This window comes from Cygnus atratus, chromosome 2 (genome assembly GCF_013377495.2).
Source record: "Cygnus atratus isolate AKBS03 ecotype Queensland, Australia chromosome 2, CAtr_DNAZoo_HiC_assembly, whole genome shotgun sequence".
Taxonomy (NCBI): Eukaryota; Metazoa; Chordata; class Aves; order Anseriformes; family Anatidae; genus Cygnus; species Cygnus atratus.
The window spans coordinates 628,019-651,792 of NC_066363.1; the positions used below are offsets into that span (position 1 = coordinate 628,019).

The 23,774-nt window shown below is 49.2% G+C and overlaps 1 protein-coding gene across 50 annotated transcripts in view; it reads left to right on the forward strand.

Annotated features, from left to right (window-relative positions):
* MAP4 (microtubule associated protein 4) overlaps positions 1–23,774 on the forward strand; it is a 154,449-nt gene that overhangs the window by 28,695 nt on the left and 101,980 nt on the right. For all 50 annotated transcript variants that reach the window (XM_035554473.2, XM_035554493.2, XM_035554489.2 and 47 more), the window contains 2 exons: positions 482–535; positions 21,368–21,624. In XM_035554473.2, coding sequence (XP_035410366.1) covers positions 21,387–21,624 — 238 coding nt within the window. In that variant the 5' untranslated portion in view covers positions 482–535; positions 21,368–21,386. The remainder of the gene's footprint in view (positions 1–481; positions 536–21,367; positions 21,625–23,774) is intronic.

The window sequence follows — 23,774 nt, forward strand, 5'->3', positions numbered from 1 at the left end:
CGTGCTGGTGCCGCTTTAGCTTTGTTCATCTGCAGTCAGACAAAACCCAGCGCAGGAATCCAGCCTGCTTCACAGGGGGCTGGGCGGTGTGTCCCTGTACCAGTGACTTTGGGAGCCTTTAAGCCACTCTATAAGCACCTGAAATTGTGCTTAGTGGAGGGATGTCCAGATCGTCCACTTCACGTTAATGGTGCGTTTATAAAAACCTATTAAATTGCATAACAAGGGAAAAGTTGCTTACAATTTTCATAGTATATCCTTGGCAGCTCGAGCAAATATTGGTGTGAAATAGTCATAGCTAGATAGTGTTCCTGTTGAGAAGGGAATGTTAAAGAAAGCCTCCTGTGGGACTGTGGCAAGACTTCTCAAGTTTGAGTTCATTTTGAGTGACAGAAATCATCTTCGAGCCACCCTAATAAACTGACATACAAGTACTCGGTAATTGGCTTCCTCTTAATTCTGCATGTATTGTGTTTTGCAGATAAGCAGCCTCTGAAGATTGAAGGACCTGCTAAAGGGAACACCTGCTTTTGAGGTATGAACTGTTTTTTTTAGTTATCCAATGCTAAACCTGTGATTAGAAGTAAAGGCTCGATGCAGCTGCGTGTACACCCTGAGCTTCATCAGTTCTGGGCTCACAGCTACCATCCAGAGTTCAGCAATCTCCTTATCTCCCACGGAAGCTCAGTAGCAAGGCTTGGCGGAGCAGGCAGGCCTGGCTATGACAAGCCAAGTATTAAATGGGCTCCGGGATAGTCTGCATGCCTTTAAAAGGCATTATACGGAGAGTTCTTTGACTTGAGCTTCTGCAGAATAAATGTCTGAAATGCATTTAACTTCAGCTTCTGTTAAATGCTTTACATACTGCTCATTTTGCTTCCTTCATTTTGAGTATTAGCGTCTAACACCGCCCTGCTTCTGTTGAAGACGGGCAGTGTGGCTCCAGGCATGGCCTTCCTGGCCCACTGGACCTCTCCTCCTGCTCTTTGTGCTGCAGAGGGCAGACGGCTTGTTCCACGTGTCACACAAACCTTCTGTAGACCTCTTACTGATACAAAGATTAAGCTGGGCAATCTCAGCTAAGATGAAACCAGGTCTGATTTGATTTGGTAGGAATTTGGAGCACTAGATCGTCTGAGATGCTTGTCCTGTCCTCCGGTTGTGGAAGGCACCATGAAGCTAAACTTCTGCTGGAGTCTGCTGTGAGGTCTGCAGTCAGAGGACATAGGAGGGGCAGGTGCTTCCACAACACATTTTAGCAAAGGAATTACAATTTCTTGATATTTGTGTGGGCTGAGGGACCCAGATGAATTCTACATCGCAGTTTGAGTAGTGTGGCAGTGGCTGCTCTCAAATGCTGCCTATTTCTTCAAGTCCTGGGAGCAGTTTACTGCCTGTTTACTACACTAATTAATACTTCTTTCTGTCTTCACCTCAAAGTAGTCTAGAATATAAATCAATTCAACAGAGGGCACAGACAAAATGACCAAGTCTGCCAGGACAGCCCAGCGATACTTGGCAGTAAAGAACAGAGGAGTCAAAGTGCATACAGTTATTACCGCTTGTTTTAACAACAACTATTTAATATGATTTACTAAAACTGTCTTGAAACAGCCCCACGTTTCCTAATGTCTTGCTGTGTGCACGGGACAGAGAATGCCTCTTTTTTGCCTTCTTAGCTGAGAGGTGGAGAGGTGCAAAGTCCTGTCCGTGCAGTCAGGCAAACGCTCGGGTGTCCGTTCATGACACGACTGAAACCAGGCTCGGCATCACCGCCACTTGTTTGTGCTGTGTGTTGTGGCTGCCTGCCAGACCACCCTAAGTCGTTCTCGAAAAGCTGTTTGACAAGAAGCCAACTGAGATGGCTTATCTCGCTTCGGGTGGGATGGAGGGGTGGGAGGGGAGGCGCCCAGGTTCTGTGCATGCTTTTCGTGGTGGCCGCAGTGGAGCAAAAGAGGTCACTGGAGGCGGAGAGGAGCTGGTGCTCTACGCAGCTGCACAGCGATGACACTGGGGTGGAAGAGCCCTACGCTGCCCTCCCTGCGTGTTCTGTCAAACTTTCCACTTGGCTTTGACTGGCGTGGCCGTATGTCTGCCAGGCTCCTGCGATGTCTTGAATTGACCTTAGACTTGAATTTCCTTGGTCGTGTTGTTAGCCCCCAAGTTGTTCGAGGTGGTGAGTTCGCTACGGTCTCGTTTTCCTCCTTTCTTTTTTCCACTGCACAAACCCAAGCTACAATATAAGCTGAGTCGCAGAGCTCCAGCAATACTCAGAGTTGTACCTTTCGACATTTGTTGTTCCGTGGTTTCAGGACATGGAACCAAACAGGTGTTTCCCACAGACTGTATTCAGCAGCTAAAAATGCTTCCTGAAGTAACTTATCCGGGAACATCTAATCCACGCTCATTGACTGCCCAAATGAATAAAGGCAACTTCCTCCCCAGTATCCTTCGGGGGAGCCCAGGAGAGCGGGCAGGAAGGAGAGGTGTTTGTGCGAGTCCGCCCGTTGGTTGGGCCTGACTGAGGAGCGTCTGGGGTTCCTTACGAAGCAAAACCGAGAACCTGTTCCTCTCAAATCCTGCCCGCGTATTCTGTTAGGAGCTATTTTCACCAAGTACAGTTTCACCTTGGTCATCTTGCCTAAACTACAAGTACTGGCTCGGACTCTCGTGGCACCTAGAATTTCATTTGCTTATTGTGTTGTAACACGTTTAGGTGGGGGAGAAATTACTTCTAAACATTGCCTGCTGGATTAATTTATTTTTTGTGCAACTGCTTCAGCTGGAAGGAAACCAGCACAACAGCACATCTTTAGGATCAATGTTATTGATGAAAAGTGAACTAGATTGGGGCTGCTGCTGCCATAATTGTAGTAGGAGTAAGTAGCTGCTCCTTGCTGTGTGACTCCCTGTTCCCATCCTGCCGCAGAGCTCTGCCTACGGAGAGCTCACCCAGACAGGGAAACTTCCTCTGCCCCTGTCCTTCAGCAAATGGAGCGTGACTGCTTGTGCTCCAGGAGGATTTTGTGGCTTGCTGGAAGAGGGGCTGCTGCATTAGGCATCCACCCTTTTAAAAAGGGGTTGAGGCTGGCACTGGCCTTTTAGTTTGAGAATACTGGGGACAGACTCGAGACTTAGCCCTTGAAGTAAGAGAAGCCTTGGGAAGAAGGCAGTGCTAATACATCACTTCCAACATATGGCTTGAGTTCCCTGAAGAGATGTGGGCAGAACCCTTTATTTTAATCCTTAAAAAAGGAAAAGTAAGGCGGGGGAGGGGGTTGTTCAGTGCCATACCGTGCTGTTTGGTCCCATATCTCCCTCTTTTTGGAGGGGAAGCTGCCTGTGTCAAAGGGGACAATGCCGTGGATGCTGGCAGCAGCTGTACCTGCAATAAGGAAGTGAATCATTCCCTGCAGAACTAATAGGCTGTACCTGATAACATTGCAGGGAGACCTGAGTTCTTTTTATTGATCTCTTTCGTTGAAGACTCAGCTTTTGTTTTCCAACCAATGCCTTGTTTTTAAGCCATGGTTGAATGTATTTGTTATCAAGAGTACGGAAACGTAAATACAATAGTGGTTGAACTGCAGTAGCTACTCCCTTCCTCCTCTAGTGGCTTCCTGCATACGTTTTGGAAGGTGGAAATTACTCTTCTGCATTAACGAATTTCAGAAATGAGTGTTCTTCCCCCTGTTGCTGCTCTGTCAGATGTCAAAAACCAAAGGGTGTGAGCAAAAAAACCCACGACTACTCTCATGTATGTGTTAAGACTGAGAAGTGAGCTAAGGCCCCTTGCTGGAGCTCCCTCTAACGCTTTCCTGTGCTCCAGCCTGATGCAAGCACTGGCTAACAGAACATCTTGTTGTTTTTCTCCGCTTTACCTAAACCTGTAACCAGATAACCGTGCGGGCAGCCTTCTAGTTGAACTAAGTCTGCATTCATCCGCTTGTGATGTTTGAGCGAGTCTCTTAAAAGAATAGCTAATAAAATCAGAACAGTGCCTTCACTGACTTGAATGTTTTTCTCCCAGACCTCGGCTTGCAATTATTTTAGAAAGCTGCTTTGTCAGCGTGGTTCTCCTCGTAGCAGCATGGGTCACTAGGAGCTGATGCTGGTAGCTTTCTTAGCTGGGTATGAGTTTTGTCATTATGAGTTTTGTCATTAAAACTAGCTCAAGACACTGGAAAGGTTCAAACAGTAACACCTGGTCTTTTACAGCTCGGGAGGGATTGGGTTGAGCTGTTTGAAGGTTAGAGTTAAACTGACCTCAAACCGTAGGCTGTCGTGTGCTGCTTTTTTACCGAGAGTCCCTCCTGAGCTCTGTATGGCAGTAACAACTTTCTGGGGTGAGTTATTTTATCTGCAGTGCTTCCTTGCGTAACCTGCCACCCTTCGTGCTATTAATACGCCCCTACTGCACTAATGCTGCTCCCGGCCCGGAGCGCAGCAGCTCCGTGATGCTCTTACGGCGCTTGGCCAGCTGCATGACTGAACTTAGAGAGGATCCCAGGGATTCTTATTTAGCTAAGAATAAACATCACGTGAGAGCAGTACTTCCCTGCCCGGGGGAGAATTAAGATGGCGTGCTGGGGGGGAGCAGCAGCGGCTTAAGGGCCGGCCCGGCCTCCCTCTGCTCCGGAGGGATAAGCTGCGAGTCCGCAGGAAGCAGAAGGGCCTGGCACGTAACCTCCTGCTTTCCTTGCTGCTCGGTTCGTCGGTGCACCATGACATAGTGCTTTCCCGACAGTCTATTTTTATAACTGAAGAATCTGATAACTCTCCTTGTGAAAGGAGACGTGAACGTACTTGCTTCGTTTCTAGCCGAGCGGTGTGTCGTGTTGGGCCTCGGCCTGCATCTTGGGTACCTGGTAACGTGCTACCGAGCGACTTGCTGAGCACTTCTCTCTAACTCCTCTCCACCTGCATTTTTCTCCAAGAGAAGGAGTGTCTCCTTCTCTCGGATTGCACGCAGGCAATATTTACTTCCAGGCTTCTAGCAAATCCTTTCATGAGCTGTTCGTAGCCAAAGGCTCCAGTTCCCCTGGTAGAGGTGCCCAGGAGTGTTGAGCTACGTTCCACCTTGGTTTAAAAGGACTTTGATTTTATCTTCCTCGCTTATGTGTAGACAGAAATATCCCTACTTACAAGTAAAAAACAAAAAACAAACAAAAAACAAACAAAAAAAAAAAACCAGAGGGACATGGCTGCCCCAGAGCACACAGAAGGAGCAGCGGGCTCCACGGCTCTCGGTCCACTGGGTATGCTCTGCTCCCACCCCAGCGCTGCCTAGGGACTTCATTCTCCATGAATTTGGGAGCAGCTGAGAAGCCTCCCCGTGAGTGCTCGTTCCTGGCTGAAGGACCCGACGGGGGCAGAGCGGACGGGTGTTGGTGCTCAGCGAACGGGCCCGGCTCCCTCCGAGCTGCGCTGCCTGTGTGGCTGCAGAGCTCTGTGCCGGCTGATGCTCCAAAACCGGGGCTAGGCACTAATAGAGCGTTTGTTTCTCCTTTTTAAATGTCTGGTTCCAGAGGGCTTTGTTGTGGTTTTGAAATGGCAACCCCCTATCTCCCAGCTAGTTCAGGTGTCTGTTCTACTTCCAGATCCCTTTTGGGGCACCTCTGTCAGTTCGCAGGAGCCCGAGGGCAGGGCATGGTGCGCCAAGGCACCTGACGAGTCCATAAGCTACCACTTTCTATGGTGAGGTTTTGCAGAAGTTACAAGAGCTAAATCTTGTTTCTTAGCCTAGATATGTGGTTTGTTTCATTCTTCAGGAGCTTTTGAACTTCCGATAGTGAAAGCTTTCAAATATTTTGTTCTTTGCAAGTCATTTGCTTGAAAAAGCATCAATAGATCTGCTGTTTCACTCATCTGGCTCAAACATGTAGCTGGTGGTGAGCTGTCACTGATGAAAATAGTTTACTAGGCAGCCTTTTCATTTGGAAGCTACCAGTTCTGTGTCCTGATCTACAGGTTCTTATCCTGTATAATTACGCTGTCAAGAGGTGCTTAGTTTAATTAAAGTGAAGTAGCTGCTCTAATGCAGTCACTAGCATAACTAGGATTATTCTGTATAGGGAAAGGAGTAAAGTTTGTGTGGAAACGGAGTTCCTGGAAGCAGTGACTGTGTGCACCCAGTTGCCAAGCAAACTGCTTCTGTTTCCATACTTGTATCTGCTGTAGCTCCTATAATATACAACCTGTCGTGTTTTATGCTACTTGCTCAAATTTTGTCTTGCTTTTTGGGTAACACCAGCTAGTGACGTTGGGGCACTTCTCTAGGGGTCGGTTTGCTCGCAGCAGATGGTATCCAGCCTTTCTTGTGGATACCAGACTGTAGCTTCCCCTACCTGCATACAGAAACGTGGCCTCCAGCAGCTGGACGTGAGGTCTTTCAGTGCCAACTGTGGCTCGATTTACCCTTGATACCCCTTGTGAAATAAGGAAGCAGAGCTGCTGAGTCTGTGGCCTCTTTCTGCCAGGCTGTTTCCACAAGCTGGAACTGCCTCGGCCGTTCTACAGAAAGCTTAACTCCCAATTTTCAAGACTTATCACAGTAAACTTATTGATGTGTGCATGATATGAGTGTAACATTTAAATGCTATTTAATGGTTGCAGATTTTACTATTTGAGAGCTTTTTTGTTTCACTTCATTTCAGAATATCTGTCTTCTCTGGTCTTTACTTTCCCTGCTACCCTCTTAGATGCATATATATACATGAGGCAAACCACTGAATTCATGAAAGCATCAAGAGTCTGAACAGCACTATTACAGCTAGAATTAATCTGAACTGGATCCCTGAAAAATCATTCTTCTCACAGCATGACTTGAGTTCTTTCACGTCTCTTGGTTTGTAGCTCCAGCATTCACGTTGCTTGGGAAGAAAGCAGTACAGTAACAGAAGAAACCGTCTTAAAATGAAAGCCAAGATTGTCACGTAAGCACAAGGCTCATTATTCTGGGAACAGCGTATGTAAGAGAAATGTGGAGTAGGATGAATGTAGGGGAGCTGAAGGGAGGGCTGAGTGACTGAGGTGAACTTGTGCAGTGAAGCTCTTCCCTCTGCGTGCATTCGAGTCGTCTTTCCCAGGCCATGGCAGCAAGATGATCTCGGGGGAGGAAGAATGCCTAATAAAAATGGGAATCGCTGATTGATCTGATTAGAAATAGGCCTGCTTTTTCCCCTCCCAAGAAAAAGGACTGTGTAGGAAAAGTCCAAGCCATTATTTTCTGCGTTTTGCCTTCCCTGAGGTCGAAGCTGCTTTCCTTTCTGATGCGCGTGCTATTAAAGGAAAGCAGCTGACAGCAACAGCTGCTCGCCTTGCCTGTTTGGTTTGTGGCTTAGCAGTCAATGTGCAACACAGAAAGAAAGAAAGTGCTCTGCTAACAGCCAGGGTTTTCGTACCCTGCCCGCGCTGTCTTCTCGCCCTCCGTGCTCTGCCAAGAGCAGGCAGGAGGCTCTCCCCGCGCTGATTGATGCAGCAAACCTTATTTGGTGCCGCCGCTCTGGTGCGGCTCCGAAAATCCCGTCTCCTGTGAAACGCCTCGGAGGCCAGCACGCAAGTATGACTTTGTTTTCTTTTGAAATCAGCTCTAAAACGACCGATTTCTTAGCTAAAACTTACAAGTCTGCGCAGAAGGTGGGCAGACTCCTCTGTTTCCCCTAGATAAGCGTTTATGGCTTTGGAGATGACATACCAGCCTTCTTTAGGGCTCTTATTTCAGTGCTTGTAGGCCTGTGCTCAGCCAGACACTTGAAAGTCCCTCACAGTTATTATCTATGAACTCATCTTCCATGTGGCTTTTTTGAAGGCCGGCCAAGACCATTAATCCCCACCTTTCAGAGGCCCTAATCCCTGCCGGGGCTTATAGGAAAGTTATTCTTGTACTCCCAGCGAAGCTGCTCTGGCAGAGCATCTCTCCTGCTGTAACTTAAGGCAAGTTTATTAATGTGACTTTTTATCAGCTTGGAAACTGTACAGCTCATAATGTAGCAATCTAACTTGGACAGTCTTACCCCATCTTGCTGAGTGGTTAATAGTAATGAAATTGCCCAAAGGAAGGAAATCATTCAGGAGGCTGGTAGTCTCTTATCTCACTGTGCTTAAGTATAATTAACAGTAATAAAACACTCTTTGAAGGCACGGATACATGCCACATTTGGGGGGAATGGGTGCAAGTGAAGTCAGGGTTGGAACAGGTCTGTTGAGCTGATTTTAATTTTTACAGTTGTCACTCTTCTTCTCAGCCCAGCTCCTAGAGCCGCCTGGCTCTGGTTTTTGGCTGGCTGGGGCTCGGCTGATGCAAAGCCGCCTTCGTACGTGAGGCTCCCCCTTCCCCTGTCCTTCTTCAGAGACTGTCCCTTGGTTCCGAGGAGGCTCCTCCACACACTCAGGATGAGTTTGGGTGGGATTCCTTCTGTTTTGTTGTCCTTCTGGGGATTATGGTGACTTGGCCAGAAGGGCAGCGTGGACAGTTTGCCCTCGGTTCCAACTTCGCCCAGTTGGGTAGCGTTGGTCAACGCAGGAACTCTGCTGCCTCCCCAGCAGCACCGTGGGGAGATTCCAGAACTCACTGCAGGATTTTAGACAAATCCAGAGCAATTTAAGCCTAATTCCCAGGGATGTGGTGGAGTTAATCTCTTAAATGCCCGGAGTTTTTTTCCTTCATGAGTACTGTGACCAGAATTAGGCTTTTCAAAGCCAGATAGCAAAAGAAGTTCCTGTCTTGGCTTTGCTCAGCTGTTAAGTGTCTGATAAAAAGCATTACAGGCTTCATGCCTGTAGTTCCCGTGCATCTCGTTCTGGACACGCTGCACGTAGTTACTTCCCTGCACAGAAAGAAGACGAGTTCCGTGAAAAGTACCTCTTCACCCTGAGCAGAGAGGGCAGGAATTAAATCCAAAAGGGGATGTAACAGATGGGAAACTGCAACTGAGTCTGAAATCTGAGCTAGCAACCATGGGCTCACTGGGCAGGAAAATTGTCCGTGCACACTGGAGTTCCTCCTGAGATCTGTGGAAGAAGCAAGGGCTGCTCTGTGCCACATAAGCGCTGCGTGCCGGAGAAGTGATGCTCTGAATGTGATTGCCCTGGAGTCCCAGGATGTTATCTCAGAGAGCAAGAACAGCAAACGAGTAAGTCCAGCCTCCTCAGGTTCATCAGCAACTCCAAACTCTTTCAGAGCAGTAAGTGGGCCTGTTCCATGACCTCTCCTGCCTTCCCTAAAGCAACACTTTGGGAACAAGTTCTCAAAAGGAAACACATGAAGGCATACATAAAACCCGACGCAGTGACTTTGATTTTCATAAAAGTCCACATTACAAGTTGGTGTAGATGGTCTTACATCACTGACAGAAGGAGTTTTTTATCTCGAAGGGAAGAAGCCTAGTAGTCCAAACCAGAGTTGGGTAACAAATTACTAAAATATAGGTATCCGGAGTGCTCCAGGAGCCATGAGTCACTGTGGATGCAGCAGCCACTGAGGTGTGCCCGTGCCTGCTCTGGTGCTCGTGGGAAGGCGCAGCAGTGCCGTGCTCTTGCCACATGCGGGGCGCAGCAGGTCGGCCGCTCCCGGCTGATGGCGAGGCGTTGGGCGCTTCCATTCATCCCTCGGTGCCCTGGTCTTTGCTGGGATATGACTAAAGGGATAAAAATATCAGAGCAGAGATTTTAAAACAATGAAAAAGTAAAAAAAAAAATAAAATAAAATTGAGCAATAAAAAGCCGCGTGACTTCATATGACTCTTCCCCTCCTGTTTCAGGAGGCTCCTTGCTGTGACCGCGTGCCGCTGAGCAGGGCTGGCAGCGCGGTGCCCTAAGTGCGGTGCCCTGCTTCGGGAGCTCCTCGCGAGGACCAGCTCTCACCTGGAAGAGTGGCTTCAGCCACGTGGCGGCTGTTCAGCCCCGTTGGCTCGTCGTGACAGCTCTGGTGGCAGTAGGCTAGCAAAGCCCAAAGGCTTTAACAAGCAGTGCCTGCGTGCGCGAGGCTTTTCTTGATATGACTTGCTTTTACCCTAAAGCCACACGGTTATGTGCCTTTCCGTGCAGGAGGAAGGTGAGGAGTAGTGTGACACTGGCATCTTTGTGGTACATACGTGTGAAATTCTTGCTTTTGGAGCTGACCCTCCAGAATAACGCTGGCTGCAACTCAAATTCTTCCTCCTGTACTGACTCTTCCTACTGTACTGGCTTCTGGCCTTGCACAGGAGACAAACCGAAGCAATTGGAGACAAGTAATAACTTGTGAGGCTTTTGAAGCAGCAGGAGGAAGATGTTTGTATATTAGTAAGCAGGATGGGTGGCTGCCTTTCCTTTGCAGGACTAGTTGGGACTCCTAGAGCTAGCTTCGTAGCACCCAGAGTCATTTTAGGTCTTAATTTAAGAGCAAGAAGGTTACCTGAAAATCTGAATGAACAAGATTGGCAGTTGTGGGGCAGAGATGCGAATTCTGGAATCGTTCCTCCATTTTTTTAATATAGCCTTGCCTTGTTTCCATTCTTGGCGAAAAAGCCCCTGTACCGATGGAATTCCGTATCTGCTGTAGGGCTCTGTGCTTCATCGTCCCAGGATCTGGGGTGGGAAGGGATCCTTCCCGAAGCTGCGTGTGTGTCCAGGGAGGCTGGGGGGGTTGTTTCGGTTTGGTTTTAAGGCTTGCCTTCAAGACGTAAAATGAAAGTGCTTTTGGGCTCATCTTGTTCTTTTCACAGGCTTTCGTAGGAGACTTTTCCTAGTCTCCTTTCCAGCTGCCTTCATCTTTGATCTTAGTAAAGCCAGTCGCGCTGTATTCTTCCTGCTGCCTCCTGAGCCTTTCACTGCAGAATGCTGTGTAGACAAGCACCCCTACTCTTGTGCATATACATTTAGACGCGCAAATGAGTTTTTACTGGTGCTCTGTCATTTAGGTATTCCTTCCACGCTCATCTTTGATGGAGATCTGACTCCAGCTAATTATTTTAGTTTGCATAAGTGCTGAATTTAGACGTTATTTTTAACCTGCTTTTACCTAATTGGCAAACAAAAAAGGGAGAGGGGGCATACGGTAGGCACGTATCACCTACCGGTGGGTACAGAGGTCCCTCCACAGCTTGGAGTTCTACCATTTTTTCCCTTTGCTAATAAGAGATCTGGCTCCAGCCATCAGTTTGTGCGTAGGGCTCCCGTAAGGACCGGGAGTGGCGCAGTCGCTCCTGCAGGCAGGGCTGCTGGGGCAGGATCGCCTTCATTCACGGTCACCTCTCCTGGGAGCTAAGCCTGAGGAGCCTCCTGGGGGTTCCTGCGCTGAAGGCGACCCGTGTCGGAGCCACCTGCCCGCCCCACCGCTCGCTCTGCGTCTGGAAGGCAGCGCCTGGAGGGCTGCGTCGGTCGGCAGGCTGAGGGCAGCAGGCGACAGTCCCTGTAAGCGAGGCTTTGATTGCTGAGGGGGTTTGTCCTTTATTGCCACGCGCTGCAGCGCCAGAGACCTCTTCTTTAAAATCTATGACCAGATCAATTCCTGTGCTGAATTACAGCAAAGGTCAATGCCAGCGACCCAGCTTCCTCATGGAGAAAGATCACTGTACAAGTCTGTTCCCATGGCTGTTGCAAAGCTTGTGTTTTATTTGGACGAGCAGGACAGAGCACTGCATTCCCCTGGAGGAGCCCATAGATGCACGCACGAAGATGAAGAGGCTGAGCGATGCGCTGATCTATCCTTGCTGGCGTAAGGTTTGTTTCTGGGAAAACATCATCCCAGAACACAAAGCTTTTGCCTTGTAGAGGCTGGAACAGCCTGCTTGGTTTTCTGAGGAGGTGTGTGGGTGGGTGTTTTTTTTTTTTGCGGCTCTTAATTTACATAGTCCTTCCATAAGGTCTCTCAATACTTGGTAGCTGTTAAAATGGTCTTCAGAGTAGCCAGCTTCAGTGAGACTTATATTTGCATTTGGGAGCGTTTCGTTACTTGACGCTTTGTGGATTGTGTAACTTCTCAGACGTGCTTTGCAGATCTGGCTGATGTTGAAGACTTAGCTGCCGTGTGGAGATGGAAAGCTGGCGTCCAAATCCCTGTGCTTGTTAGGCTCTGCACCGTGCTCTTCGGAAAGACAAGTCATGCCCCTTTTCCTGAAGCAATGTAAAATTCCTCTGTGCTTGAGGAAGGTAGAGTTGAATTGTCCTTGTTGCAATCACCACCACTGCGTGGACTTCTCCCAGTTCTTTCTTTTATTTTTTTGTGGTTTCTTTTAAAATCTGTTTAAGAAAAAAAATTCTTTCTTAAATCCAGTTGACTTGGTTCCAGTTGACAGATGACTTAAATGTAAGTAAATGTCCATCTCTAAACTGAAACGTAGCTTTAGTTGGGCTAAATGTCGGACTGTCAGCTCGCAGGCTGGCCTTAATTGTGGCTTTATGTTGATGGCGGGTAGGGATCTACCCGCGGAGAGAGGAGGCTAGCTTACGGCTTTCCTCTGGCTAGTCCAGGACGTCTGCCCAGTTTGCTTTGCAGATGCTCTCGTTTGATCAAATGGAGGCTCTCCAGGCTACGAATGTCTAAAAAGCAGGAAGAAAGCCGAATTTGTCTCCAATCTCCAGAAAACTGAGAGAATCTTTCCAACGCTACTGAAGAGATGCAAATAATGGGAGACTGCCTGGTGTCTGTCTTGGCTAATTCGCCCGGCAGCTGAATCATTGCACATGGCGAAAGCATGCGTTATAGGCTGTATTGCTGCTTGCTTAAAGGAAATTTAGTTGGTGAAAATGTTCCAAGCTGATGGAGCAGAAAGGTTCATTACAGCCTTGTACCCAGCCTGGTTGTAGAAGTGAGGAATATGTGCAGTGTCTATTAGCAGCAAAAATAATGCCTCGCTTTAAACTGCGGAGAAATGGTTTGTGTCCTGAGTAATGAATTTCTGCAAATTAATGGGTGTTCTTGGAACCACTGAAGAAAGAACAGAATTATGTAGAGTCTTACAAAGGCAGCAGGAAACTGAAACAACTGTGCTTATTTTAAGCCACCAACTCTGAAATTTTGAAGTTGCGGTTTATAAAAGTTGAAGGTATGACACTTTAAAAAACAAACAAACAAAAAAAACCCAAACAAACAGCAACACTCAGCGGGAGCTCGTTTTGTTCCGGTGCCTTTCCCTGTCGTAGTCCATTGGCCTCGCTGCGGTGGCTTCCGTTCTGCTCTGCCAGTCGCTCTTCGTTTATTGCAAAAATAAACGCCACCCCGAGCATCTTCTGCAGCGCGGCATCAGTTGCTTCAGGCTCTCACAGATCTGTGGTGTGTGCCCCTGGACTGCTGCTTCCCAGCTCGTCTTTGTGGCCGCTGCCTGGGAAAGTTCCCGAACCCCCCGGAGGTAACGGTGCTGTTCTCCCTTGGGTCGGTACGTAGACCCAAGGTGTCATTTTCACGGCGTAGAGCAGCATCATTAAATGGGGAGCTGCCCGTCGTCTCGCTCCTCTTGTGTTGATTTTTTTCCTCTTCTGCCTGCCCCTTCCACTTCCTTAGGCTTGTTTCCTTTTTTGATTTATGCTTTTATTTTCCGTACCCAAAGCACACATGGACAGGTTCCAGCCAAGATTTTACTCTAGTCGCTGTTTTTGCCCATATTCCTGCCTGTTCACAGGCTTCCTCCGACTGTCCTCTCCCAGGCAGAGCAGCGGTGCTCGGAGCTTCGTTATCTGCTGGGCTCTTTCGCAGCCCCTCGCTTGCTCAGTGTGCACGTTCCGTTATCCCCGGCTGAACAGGCTGCAGACAGCTCAAGAACCTCAGGAATTGCTTCGAGAACCTCAGGAATTGCTTTGCACCGTGTGCTGTTGGTCAGGGCTTGCTCGGGACATTTCTCTCCGCGGGCCCCCTGCTCCAGGAGAAGCAGCTCAGGTGGGAACAGCAGCCTGAAGGCGAGGTGAGGGAACGATGTGGTGACCTGGTGAGAAGCACGGGGAGCGAGATAGCAGACGTAGGAAGGGGAAGTGATTGTGAGCGAGCCGTGCCGTGCCGTGAGGAGGCAGCAGTGGCTGAAGCTCCGTCTCCTCTGTGAAGTCCCGCTGACAAGCTGAACTGCAGGTTTGCGGAGCCTATCTGAAGCGAGCAGCTAAAGCACTGCGCTTATCTGGTGCGGCCATGAGCTGCTTGTGGAAGTGAACTGAGATTTGCATCGGGCATCTGCAGCTATTTCATGGTTAGCAGTGAGCGATTCAGTGGCGCTGACTGCTCTGTAGCAGCCTAGGCTCACCTTGCAGTGTGCCCGGCCCGCTGTGGTCTGTTTCTGCGGTACCCCACGTCCATCTCCCGTTCCCAGCCTGCGAGAATTTTATTATTATTATTATTATTGATGTTCACTCTGATTTGTTGTCTGTATGGATTTGGAAGTTGAGACTTCCCATCTGTTTCATATACTTAACCAGGAAGCCACTGATGAAGTTGTCCTGAGAAGTGATCGTGCGAGTGCTTTGCCTGGTGGTGTAGCAGTCCTGGCCTAAAAGCAACAAATGCCCCCCAAAATGCCCCAAACCTACCTGCTCTGGACTCGCCATTGCTCTTCTTTCTCACGAAGAAGGGAGGCAATTGCGAAGCTGTACAAGCACCGAGAAGCTCTCTTGCTGCGTTACGTGTTGTCTGAAGGGGAGCGTGCTTCTGTATGACACCACTCTCGCTAATCCTGATGCTGACTGCTGCAGGTCCAAACTTGCATTTGAAGTCGGTCAAAAAATAGTCTGTGTGATGGGTTGTGTCAGCGGCCCGGCTGCACCCCCGTGGGAGCAGCGGCTCCAGGTTAAATTGGCGTTGGGTTTTTGTTATGTCGATGTCTGTGGTTGTCCACTACCTAGCGGTATGGTGCTGTACGTCATAGCGGATCCTTCAGCTTGTCTAGGGCTGCATGAGGCAAAGGATTGTCAGCAGGTCGAGAGAGGGGACCCTGCCCCTCTGCTCGCTGTTGGTGGGGCTGCAGCTGGAGTGCTGGGTCCGGTGCTGGGCACCTGGTACAGCAGGGACCTGGAGAGCATCCAGCACAGGGCTGCCAGGATGATCCAGGGCCCGGAGCCCCTCTGCTGTGAGGAGAGGCCGGGAGAGCTGGGGCTGCTCAGCCTGGAGCAGAGGAGGCTCCGGGGGATCCCGGCCGTGGCCGGCAGCACCCGCAGGGAGGTGCCGAGAGGCCGGAGCCGGGCTCTGCCCAGCGGTGCCCAGGGCCAGGCCCAGCGGCCCCGGGCCCAGCCTGGAGCCCGGGAGGCTCCCCCTGCCCCCCAGCAGCACGTCCGTGCTGGGCGGGTGCCGGAGCCCTGGCCCAGGCTGCCCCGAGAGGGGCTGGGGGCTGCTCCCTGCACAGCTCCAGCAGCGCCTGCCCGTGGGGCTGGGCACCAGCTCCGGGGGCTGCTGGAGCACGGCTGGGACCAGAGGGACCGGGGGGGCCTCCAGCCCCAACCAGGCTGGGATTCTGTGAAAATAATTTCTTTCCAGCGAAAGTTAAAGGTCCCTGGACCTGCACCTCCCTACCTCTGAGAATGAGCCTCTAGTAAACTTGAGTGACTGTCTGCAACTGGGAACACCCACAGAAAGAAAGCCCAGATCCAGCCCTGTTTAAGTATTTTGGGGAAAAAAAAAATAACCCCCTTGGTTCAGTTTGTGCATAAAAAAAAAAAAAAAAAGAAAACGAGGTCACAGACTTGGTGTGTCTGTGCACAAAATGTAAGATGTCAGCAATGCCATTCGTTAGGGCGTCCTCTTTTTGGGAAGATTAATGCAGGCGTCCTCTTCATGTGACTCCCTTCAACTACAGCGGCGGAGGACGATGACTTCGCATCTCTCTGCTCCCTGCTGCCCTGTTCCCTTCTGCCTCAGCGCCCGCCGCGAAGTGCTCCTGAGAGCCTCAGCTAAGAACAGCAGGCTGACTTAGGGCGAGAGAAATGGAACGATGACGGAGCTGTCTGCGTCTCCCGGTCGGAGACTGTTCTGCATGGGGCTGGGAGCTAATTTTAAAGGAGCGAGGGGATCTGGTGAAACAATATACCTGCTAACAAATCCCTGTGTCGGTGTCCCCTCTAAACAAAACCAGGAGAAATGTTGCTTTGTTTCCTTTTCCTCTTAGATGTACTGCACTTGGGATCGCACCTCTTTGCCATAAGGGCTGCCCCCACTTTGCTTTGGTGGGGGCAATGCATACTGGGGATACGGTTGCTAATTACCCAGTCTGTTTTAATTGGAAGAGGGGAAGCTGGGCGCAGCGGGCGCCCTGCGCTGTGTGTCTGGCGAAGCGTGGTGCCTGCTGCGTGCTCCCTGCTCAGGGGAAATCGCCTGGTCCCCCTGCCAGAAGGCTGAGGGAAGTCAGTCAGCGCCTCGTGCCAGCTGTGGTTCTGTCGAAGCAGTGGACGGGCCTTCGAGTATCGTTTTTGGGGGGCAGCGTCCCCTGCGCCCACGTGCCTGTCTTCCCCTTTCACCGTCCCCAGCCCAGATGCACGGAATCTGGGTCAGACTGCTCATAAATTTGAACTCAGACTGTGCATGCCCAGAGGCGTGTACGCCGCCGCGCAGCGAAAGCAGCTCCAAAATGGAAATACAAAGTTCAGGAAACAAATTCCACTCTTCCCTAGATGGGAAGCTAGAGGCGGTGGCTTATGCAAGCGCTGTTTGTGTTGCTGCTGCCTGCGGAGGGTGGCTGCAGGAGACCAAGTTTCTTGAAAGTCGCTCCACTGGGGTACTTAAAGGAAAACTTCTGCGCGGAATTGCCAGCCGGATTTCTTTCTAGGACTCGTGAGTCCGACTGCAGACCACTCCCCAGAGCAGGCAGCCTCCACCTCACCGATGGCAGACTTGACGTGAAGTGCTGGGAGTGCCCGGGAAGGAGCTCGCTGCAGGTGGGGGCTGAGAATTGGGTAAATAGCAGGAGCTGTAGGACAGGGGTCTGTGATACGGGTAACTGGTGAAAACAGCGCTGCTGCTTTCGGCTCGGCTACCAGAAGATGGCTTTGTGTGGAAACGAATAGGTTGCTCACTGAGCACACAGATTCTGAGCACAAAGCAGAACAGATGGGGCAGATACTGGTTGTAACGGACCAGCTGCTGCTGGAACACGAAGAGGCCTGAACAGACCATTTTTGGGAACAAAAGTGAGTGGAAGGAATATAATTGATTCGCTGTGGAGTAATTTGAAGATTTCCTGGAACAGATTGAAGAACACCCGGCTACCGGAAAGCTCTCTTCCTCGTCTGCCGTACAGCTGTCCCTGCGGGGCCGCCGGCACCACGGTCTGCTCCTTCCCACACCTTGCCCCTGAGCACAACGCCTGCTTGACCCGGCGTTCCTCAGGGAGGACCTGGCTGTCCTCTGAGGCCCTTCGAGAGATGCAAGCCTTGAGTCACGCAGGCTGCTGTTACACCATCGCTTGTTACTCCCTGTGCCACTTAGCAAACATCAGGACCGCAGCAGCTGTCTTGCAGATGAAGAATTATTGAATATTTTTTTAACTGCTGCCTTCTGAAACCTCCGTCACTGCTCGGTTTTCCCTTTCATCTTGTAAGTTAATGTCAGAATTCTTATTCCGAGTGGTCCTCTGTGTGCCTGGCTCGCACAGCTGCGTAACGCCATCGAGGGGTGTCTCGGTGGATGTTCCTGAATGCCTCCTGTGCACAGCTCACTCTTCGATATGGAGGAACGTGGTGCAGAAAGCATCTGTCTTCCTAAGCTGCTCGACACGTGGTTATTTCTTCAGTTTTCTTCTACCCTTGTGCAGAATCTGTGCAGCGTCCTTACTCTCCTTCTGTCTTAGTTAGCTGCGAGCCCTGGTTAGGACCGGGAGCCTGGGAGTTGGTGGTTCAGCTGCTCTGACACCTGAGAGTGTAGGCAGCAGAGAAATTACTTCTGGTCCAAGTCTGGTGTTAGTTTAGGTGTCCTTTCCTTCTGCCTGGACTGTTGAAAGCTTCCTGTAGCCAGTGCAGTGCTTTGGGCAGGGGGCAGCCAGTTATTTGCTGGGTGCTTTATACGCCAGAGAGACTGAGTCTCTATTTGCTGCAAAACGCAAAGTGGCTTTTATTAGTTGCATGGATTTTTTTTTTTAGTCGTTTCTGCATTCCTTATTAAGTTAAATATAGACAAGGAAATGTCCTGCTGATAAGTCTGCGTAACCTCGTTATTATTTATGTTTCCCCAGAAACTAGATTGCTTCTGTGTCCCAGTCCTACGTAGGTCTGAAATGGAGACGTCATCAATGCTACCTTATGGCAACTATTTATTGTGGTACCACTTTTTCCTTTAATCAGGAACAAAAACTACAGGTTGCGAATCACGCAGTGGCTTGGGATGGAATATTCGGGTGCCAGAGGACGATCTGGGTGGGATCAGCAGTGACTCAGGTTTAGTAACTCCAGTTGGCTTCCCCAACGCGTTCACGTGGCGCCTCCTGCCATTCCCGGCGCTTTGGAGGAGTTTGCTATGTTAATTGGAGTGCAATTGTTTAGGCTTAGAGGAATGATGATGGAATATCTCAGTGGAGCAAGACCGAGGTAATTTCTAGGCCATCAAAGTACTGCTTAGGAGCTTTCTCTGACTGCAAACCAGTGATTACGGCGGTACGCGTCCACGTGCGGTCTGCTGCTGGCTGTAGACGCCTTCTCGGTTTGGATCGTGCAGGGGAGGGGATGCTAAATGTTACAGGGCTCCTCTATAGAGCAGTTAGGTAATAGCTTCCATCGGAGTGGGAGGATGGGAGATGTCTTGCTGCTTGGACAGACCCTAAATTAAGCTGTCAAGAGGCAATGCTGCTGAAAGGCCTCTCCTGTGCTCGAAACCAAAATAGCAGGAACGTTTAATCTGAAGTGAACGTGCGAATGTTGTGAGCTGAGAGCTCGGTTTACTGACTGTAATCTGTTGCTGATGAGCACTTGGGGTGGGGTTAAAAAGAGAGGTTTTCCTAAATGCCACCTGCACATTGTAAACCTGGCTGTGCTGCTGTCGGTGCGGGACCAGACGGTGGCACAGCAGTGAAGGCCGTGGCGCACGCGGTCTGAAGCAGCCTGCCCTGGCGTGCCTGCTGTGAAGGACAGGAGCTGGAGTCCTCTTCTGGAGCCTGCTGTGTTCGTGCCAGCCTCTGCTTGTCGGTTCCCCGGGTTGTTGGATGTTCTGCAGCTATTTCTGCACCTCAGTCTTGATCCTTGCATTTCCTAGTGGCACCATGAAACAGCTTGTTGAAGATGTTGAATACTGGTTTTCTTCCTTGTGCTAACTGAAACTTTCAGAAGAAAAGGCTGAAATATTCCTAGTGTCAAACTTTTTTTGAGATACTGCTCTAAAAGCCAATGTTTCACTTGGAAGTTGAAAGCAATGGAGGACGTGGTTGCAACGATGGCCGTTTAAGGTCCCCATTTGTTTCTTTGAGGACTGGCCAGTGCAGAGCAATTGATATTGAGCTATTGATAGCAATAACCCTTCAGCTTCGGCCCTGCACAAAGGGCTGAGAGCTCCAAACCTTTCACCTCCAGGTTTCCAGTGAGCGGTAACTCTTTGGTGCCTTTATCTGGAGCAACAGAACCAACAGTTGCTGCTTGGAGTCTGATCTGACTTGAAGCTTGACCTTTTATTGTTGAAGGGAAGAAAAAAGAGGTTTTAACTGAATTAGTTCCCCTAATATACTTGCATGTGATTATGTAGACACCAATATCAATGTAAAACCGTTGTCTGTAAAGAATGCCAAGCATTGCCTTGCCCAGGCTCGAGCCCGTAGGTATGTCAGTGGCCGTACGCCGCTGATGAAGAATTTCCCGTAGTTAAGGAGTAGGAGCCTTTGTTTTGGAACAAGGGGTCTGTGTTCTGCCATCCCAGCATAAGGCGGTGACCCCGGAGCGCGGCGTAGCGGCCGCCTGGGTCGGCCCTTCGTTAGCGGCGCACAAACGGCCATTGTGCGTGCGGCTGCGCGGGCGCCGTTCTGCGGGCGCACCGCGGCGTCTGCGGCCCTACTGCTGCTGGTCCCTGATGTGGCTCCGTGGTTCATGTACTGGGAACTGGCCACAAAATGATGAACCGCTTGAGCTCCTTCGTATCCTTTCATTTAGGTGAACTTGTTGTTGTTGGAACTCTAAACCTTCCTTCCAAAACCTTCCTTCACGTCCTTGTCCTGTATTGATTCTGAATGGGGCGCTCCTGCCTCGGCTTGCTGGGCTCCTGAAATAAGAGGGCATCTTCCTCTTAGAGAGGTTCTTCGTGCCGGTTGTGCACCTGAGGAGCGTTGTAGTGCTTGGCATCACCTTGCTTTGCTCTTCCAAGCGTAGACGAAAATTCAAGGAAGCTGAGTTCCTGTAGTAGGAGTTGTAAGTACGCTGGTTCAGACGCTAATGGCCCTTCGGTCTTTGCCTTTCACAACCTGATGGTTTCTGCTAAAGGCTAAAATCCATGAATCGAGCTTTTCATTCCCTTGGTATGCTGGGAGCACTGCCTATGCACAACTGGCCTGCGAGGAAGTTCAGAAATGTGCCTTTTGCCAGGCAGAAGCGGTGGGCTTTTCTTCTTTGTACGGCTTCAGATTCGCTTCGGCTTCTGTTGGGTCTTTGCTAATAGCTTTGTAAGGATGAAATCTGAAAAAATAAGTGTTTATGGGTGTATATAATTGTTTATCGGTGTATTTCTTACGTCAGTCTGAACGCCTTTGCTGCAGAGCAGTTGAATTGGGTTAGGTACATCTTCTGTATAGTGTGAGGAACTTAAATCGAATGCTGAGATATAAATCAGGGAGGAAAAGGTAGATGGTGAGTCTTTCTCCTTCGTGTTCCCAATTTATAGCTTTGTGCGTGACATGGATGTCTATACTCCACTATATTTTTTTCTGTGTAAGCATTGTTAAAATTTCACCTTCCAGCACAAATCCCAGGGCTGGATTGGGTTTGTCGGTATTAGCAAGGTTTGCTGAGGACAGAAACGCCCAGCTGGACCCTATCTACGGGATCAGAAGCATCCCTGAAGTATACATCAGAGATTATGTAAAATCCTAATCTCCATAGGGGAGGCTGGGTGGAGTCCAGCCCCAGAACTAAATTCGCTTGCGTCACTTGTCTTCTTGCTGCTGGGGATATGTAATTAACTCGCAGATCTGGGGCAGGGCACAAATCAATATAAGATTGTGTTTGTGCTGGCCAGGTATTTTTTTTTTTTTAAGGTTCTGATAAAACATCACGTGGTAGGTTTTACTGCCTGAACATGACACGATTCGGGTGATCTGGCTTGTTTGTTTGCCTCCGTAGCGTGGTGGGGGTTTGTAAACATCTGGGAATTGTTGAGCACTAAAGTGACTGTTACTTCCTGTGTTAGGTATCAGGAGGCACACTGTTGACAGCAAAACTGAGCGTGCTTAAAAGGTCTCTTACTAAAATATGCTTGTTTCTTTTTCTTCTTCCCCAAATCGCTTTGTAGGTTGCAGAGGTGCTAAAACATGGCTGACTTGGATCACAATCTCAGCCTCGCGGACGCTCTGACAGAGCCACCTCCTGAGATTGAGGAAGAAGTGAAAAGGGACTTCATTGCCACTCTGGAAGCAGAGAAGTTTGACGATGTGGTTGGAGAAACAGTAAACAAAACAGACTATGTTCCTCTGCTGGATGATGACGATGCAAAAGCTGGGAGCCAGGAACCAAAAAGCAAAGCCCATGCAGACAGCATTCAGGTGGAACGTAAGTGTCTTAGTACAGAACAGAAAGCTTCACCGCGTAGCATCGCAGAACGCTTTTGCTTATTGTGTTACTGCTAGGCCCACCGAAGCAGGACTTCTATGTGTTGCTGGTTTTAGTCTGAACAGTTTATTTTAAGAGCGAAGAACTGAGATCAAATTTGTCTCTTCTTCTGCTCTGCCTTCTGTTCGGTTCTTCAGCCTGCAAAATAAGCAATCGTTCCTACTCGGCAGAAGACGCTCTTGCTTAGGTGAATGCTTTGTGGGCTGCCTGGGGCTTCTCAGAGGAAGCACTGCCCGAAGTGTGTGAACGCCGCACTGTTGTTATATTTACAGTCCTGTCCATCTCAAAATATTAGGATAGTGCAAGGTTTGGTAACTGCCGCTCCAGAGAACAGCAAGTCCAAGGCATAACGATCAGTGACCGGCATAAAGATGGCAATGAAGGCATATTGTGCCTTCTTTGTGGAGGCATAAAGATCAGCTGTTGTCGCTGGTGCGGTCTGCAGGTCAGTGTCTTCGCAAGGCCCCTGCTGCTCTGAGCTTCAGCCTCGAGTGCTTAACAGCTAAAGCTGCTTCTGTCCGCTGATCCAAGGGTCTGCTTGTTTTGATTTCTTGCTGCCATGTACGTGCTGCACATGTATATACAGTGAAATGTGGTGGTGTATCTACTGGCTCTCAACTCTTACTGGCCCAGTTGATACTTACTGGTGTCAGTAACCTTATCAGAAACTACTTAGAAAAAGGAGAGGTTTAAACGGAGAACTTCCCTGGCTGGATAAAAAGAACAGTGAGATATGAGGGGTCCTCCACTGTTTATTTCTCAGCAATTTTTCCCCCTCCCCCTGAAACTAGTCACCTTTGATATGTAGTGTTTTGACTTCTATTTGTTTTTCCCCTTGATCTCTGCTATGTTTAAAAAAAAAAAAAAAAATTGCTCCTAAAGAGGTAACCTGGGGATTTCTTTCAGAAGAAGTTGTTTTTTGTTTTTTTTTTGCCTTAATCTTCCTGCTCACTAATGCTGAGGAAGGTGGGAAGTACAGAGAACTGTAATGATCACCCATCAGAATAAATAAGACCTCCAGGAGCATGGAGGGGGGATTTACACAAAGGGAATTTCTGTTCTGTTTTAAGGCACTTATTTGCATTGTTTAGAAGTGAGTCAGGTGCCCTGTAGTACAGAAAATGTAATTTAGAATTTTCCTGTGCTAGCATAGTTCATTAAATTGTAACAAACAATTAGGAAGGAAGGAAGTGGGCAGAGATTGTAAAACTTGGAGCTTTGGTCTATTCAGATGCGTGTTATCATATTCTGTTATAGGAACTCTAATGACAGCTATTTTGTAGTTCAGCGTTGCAGAAACATGAAGACTTGTTAACATTTTTGCATGTGGTTTAAGGAATATTTTAAAACGATTCCTTATTCTTTAAGTTGCAGATTCTAGACTATCTCAGCACCAGCATTTTCCAGTTACTGTTAAAATTGTTGTGTTACCAGCTTAAAGTAAAAGTTCCTTAGGTCCCCCCAGATGTGCATCCCTTGACCAGTACCATCGGGACTCGGTATTTCAAATAACTTCAGGCTCCTGAAGCAGGTGCAACGAGGCCTTTTGGGTTTGCTCAGTAATTAAAACTCGCTGAGCTACCCTGGGAGCAGACTTGGCAGGTCCTGGGCAGAACGGAGGCAAAGATTTGAGAGCGCTGACACGTCTTTCCTTTGGGCCAGGCACTGCCCGTATGCATCTCCTGGCTTTTCCAACCCCCTCGTCCTCCCCAGCGCCTCCCCTGGCTGCTGGTGTGCTCGAGCAGGACTTGTTTCTCCTTGCTCGGCAAGGGGGGCTGCAGTTCCTGCATCTGTCTTCCCGGTCTGGAGATCGGTTTCTCCCTTTTTTGGGATAGCTGGAGAACAAGTCTGAGCATTATCTAAATCTCTGGCAAGATCAAAACAGGACCGTAACTAACAGAATTGGAGAGCTTGCTTGCTTGCAGGGGATAAGGTAATGGTTTTCAGCTTTGCCACCTCGTACGGGGCGGTCGGGGTTTGCCAGGCTCCGCAGTTCAGAGTGGTGTCAGTTTACTGCAGGTGAGTCTTAGCATTTGATCCTGTTATGTCTTAATTTGTCTAATCTGTTTTTCCCTGAAGCGCTAAGGATC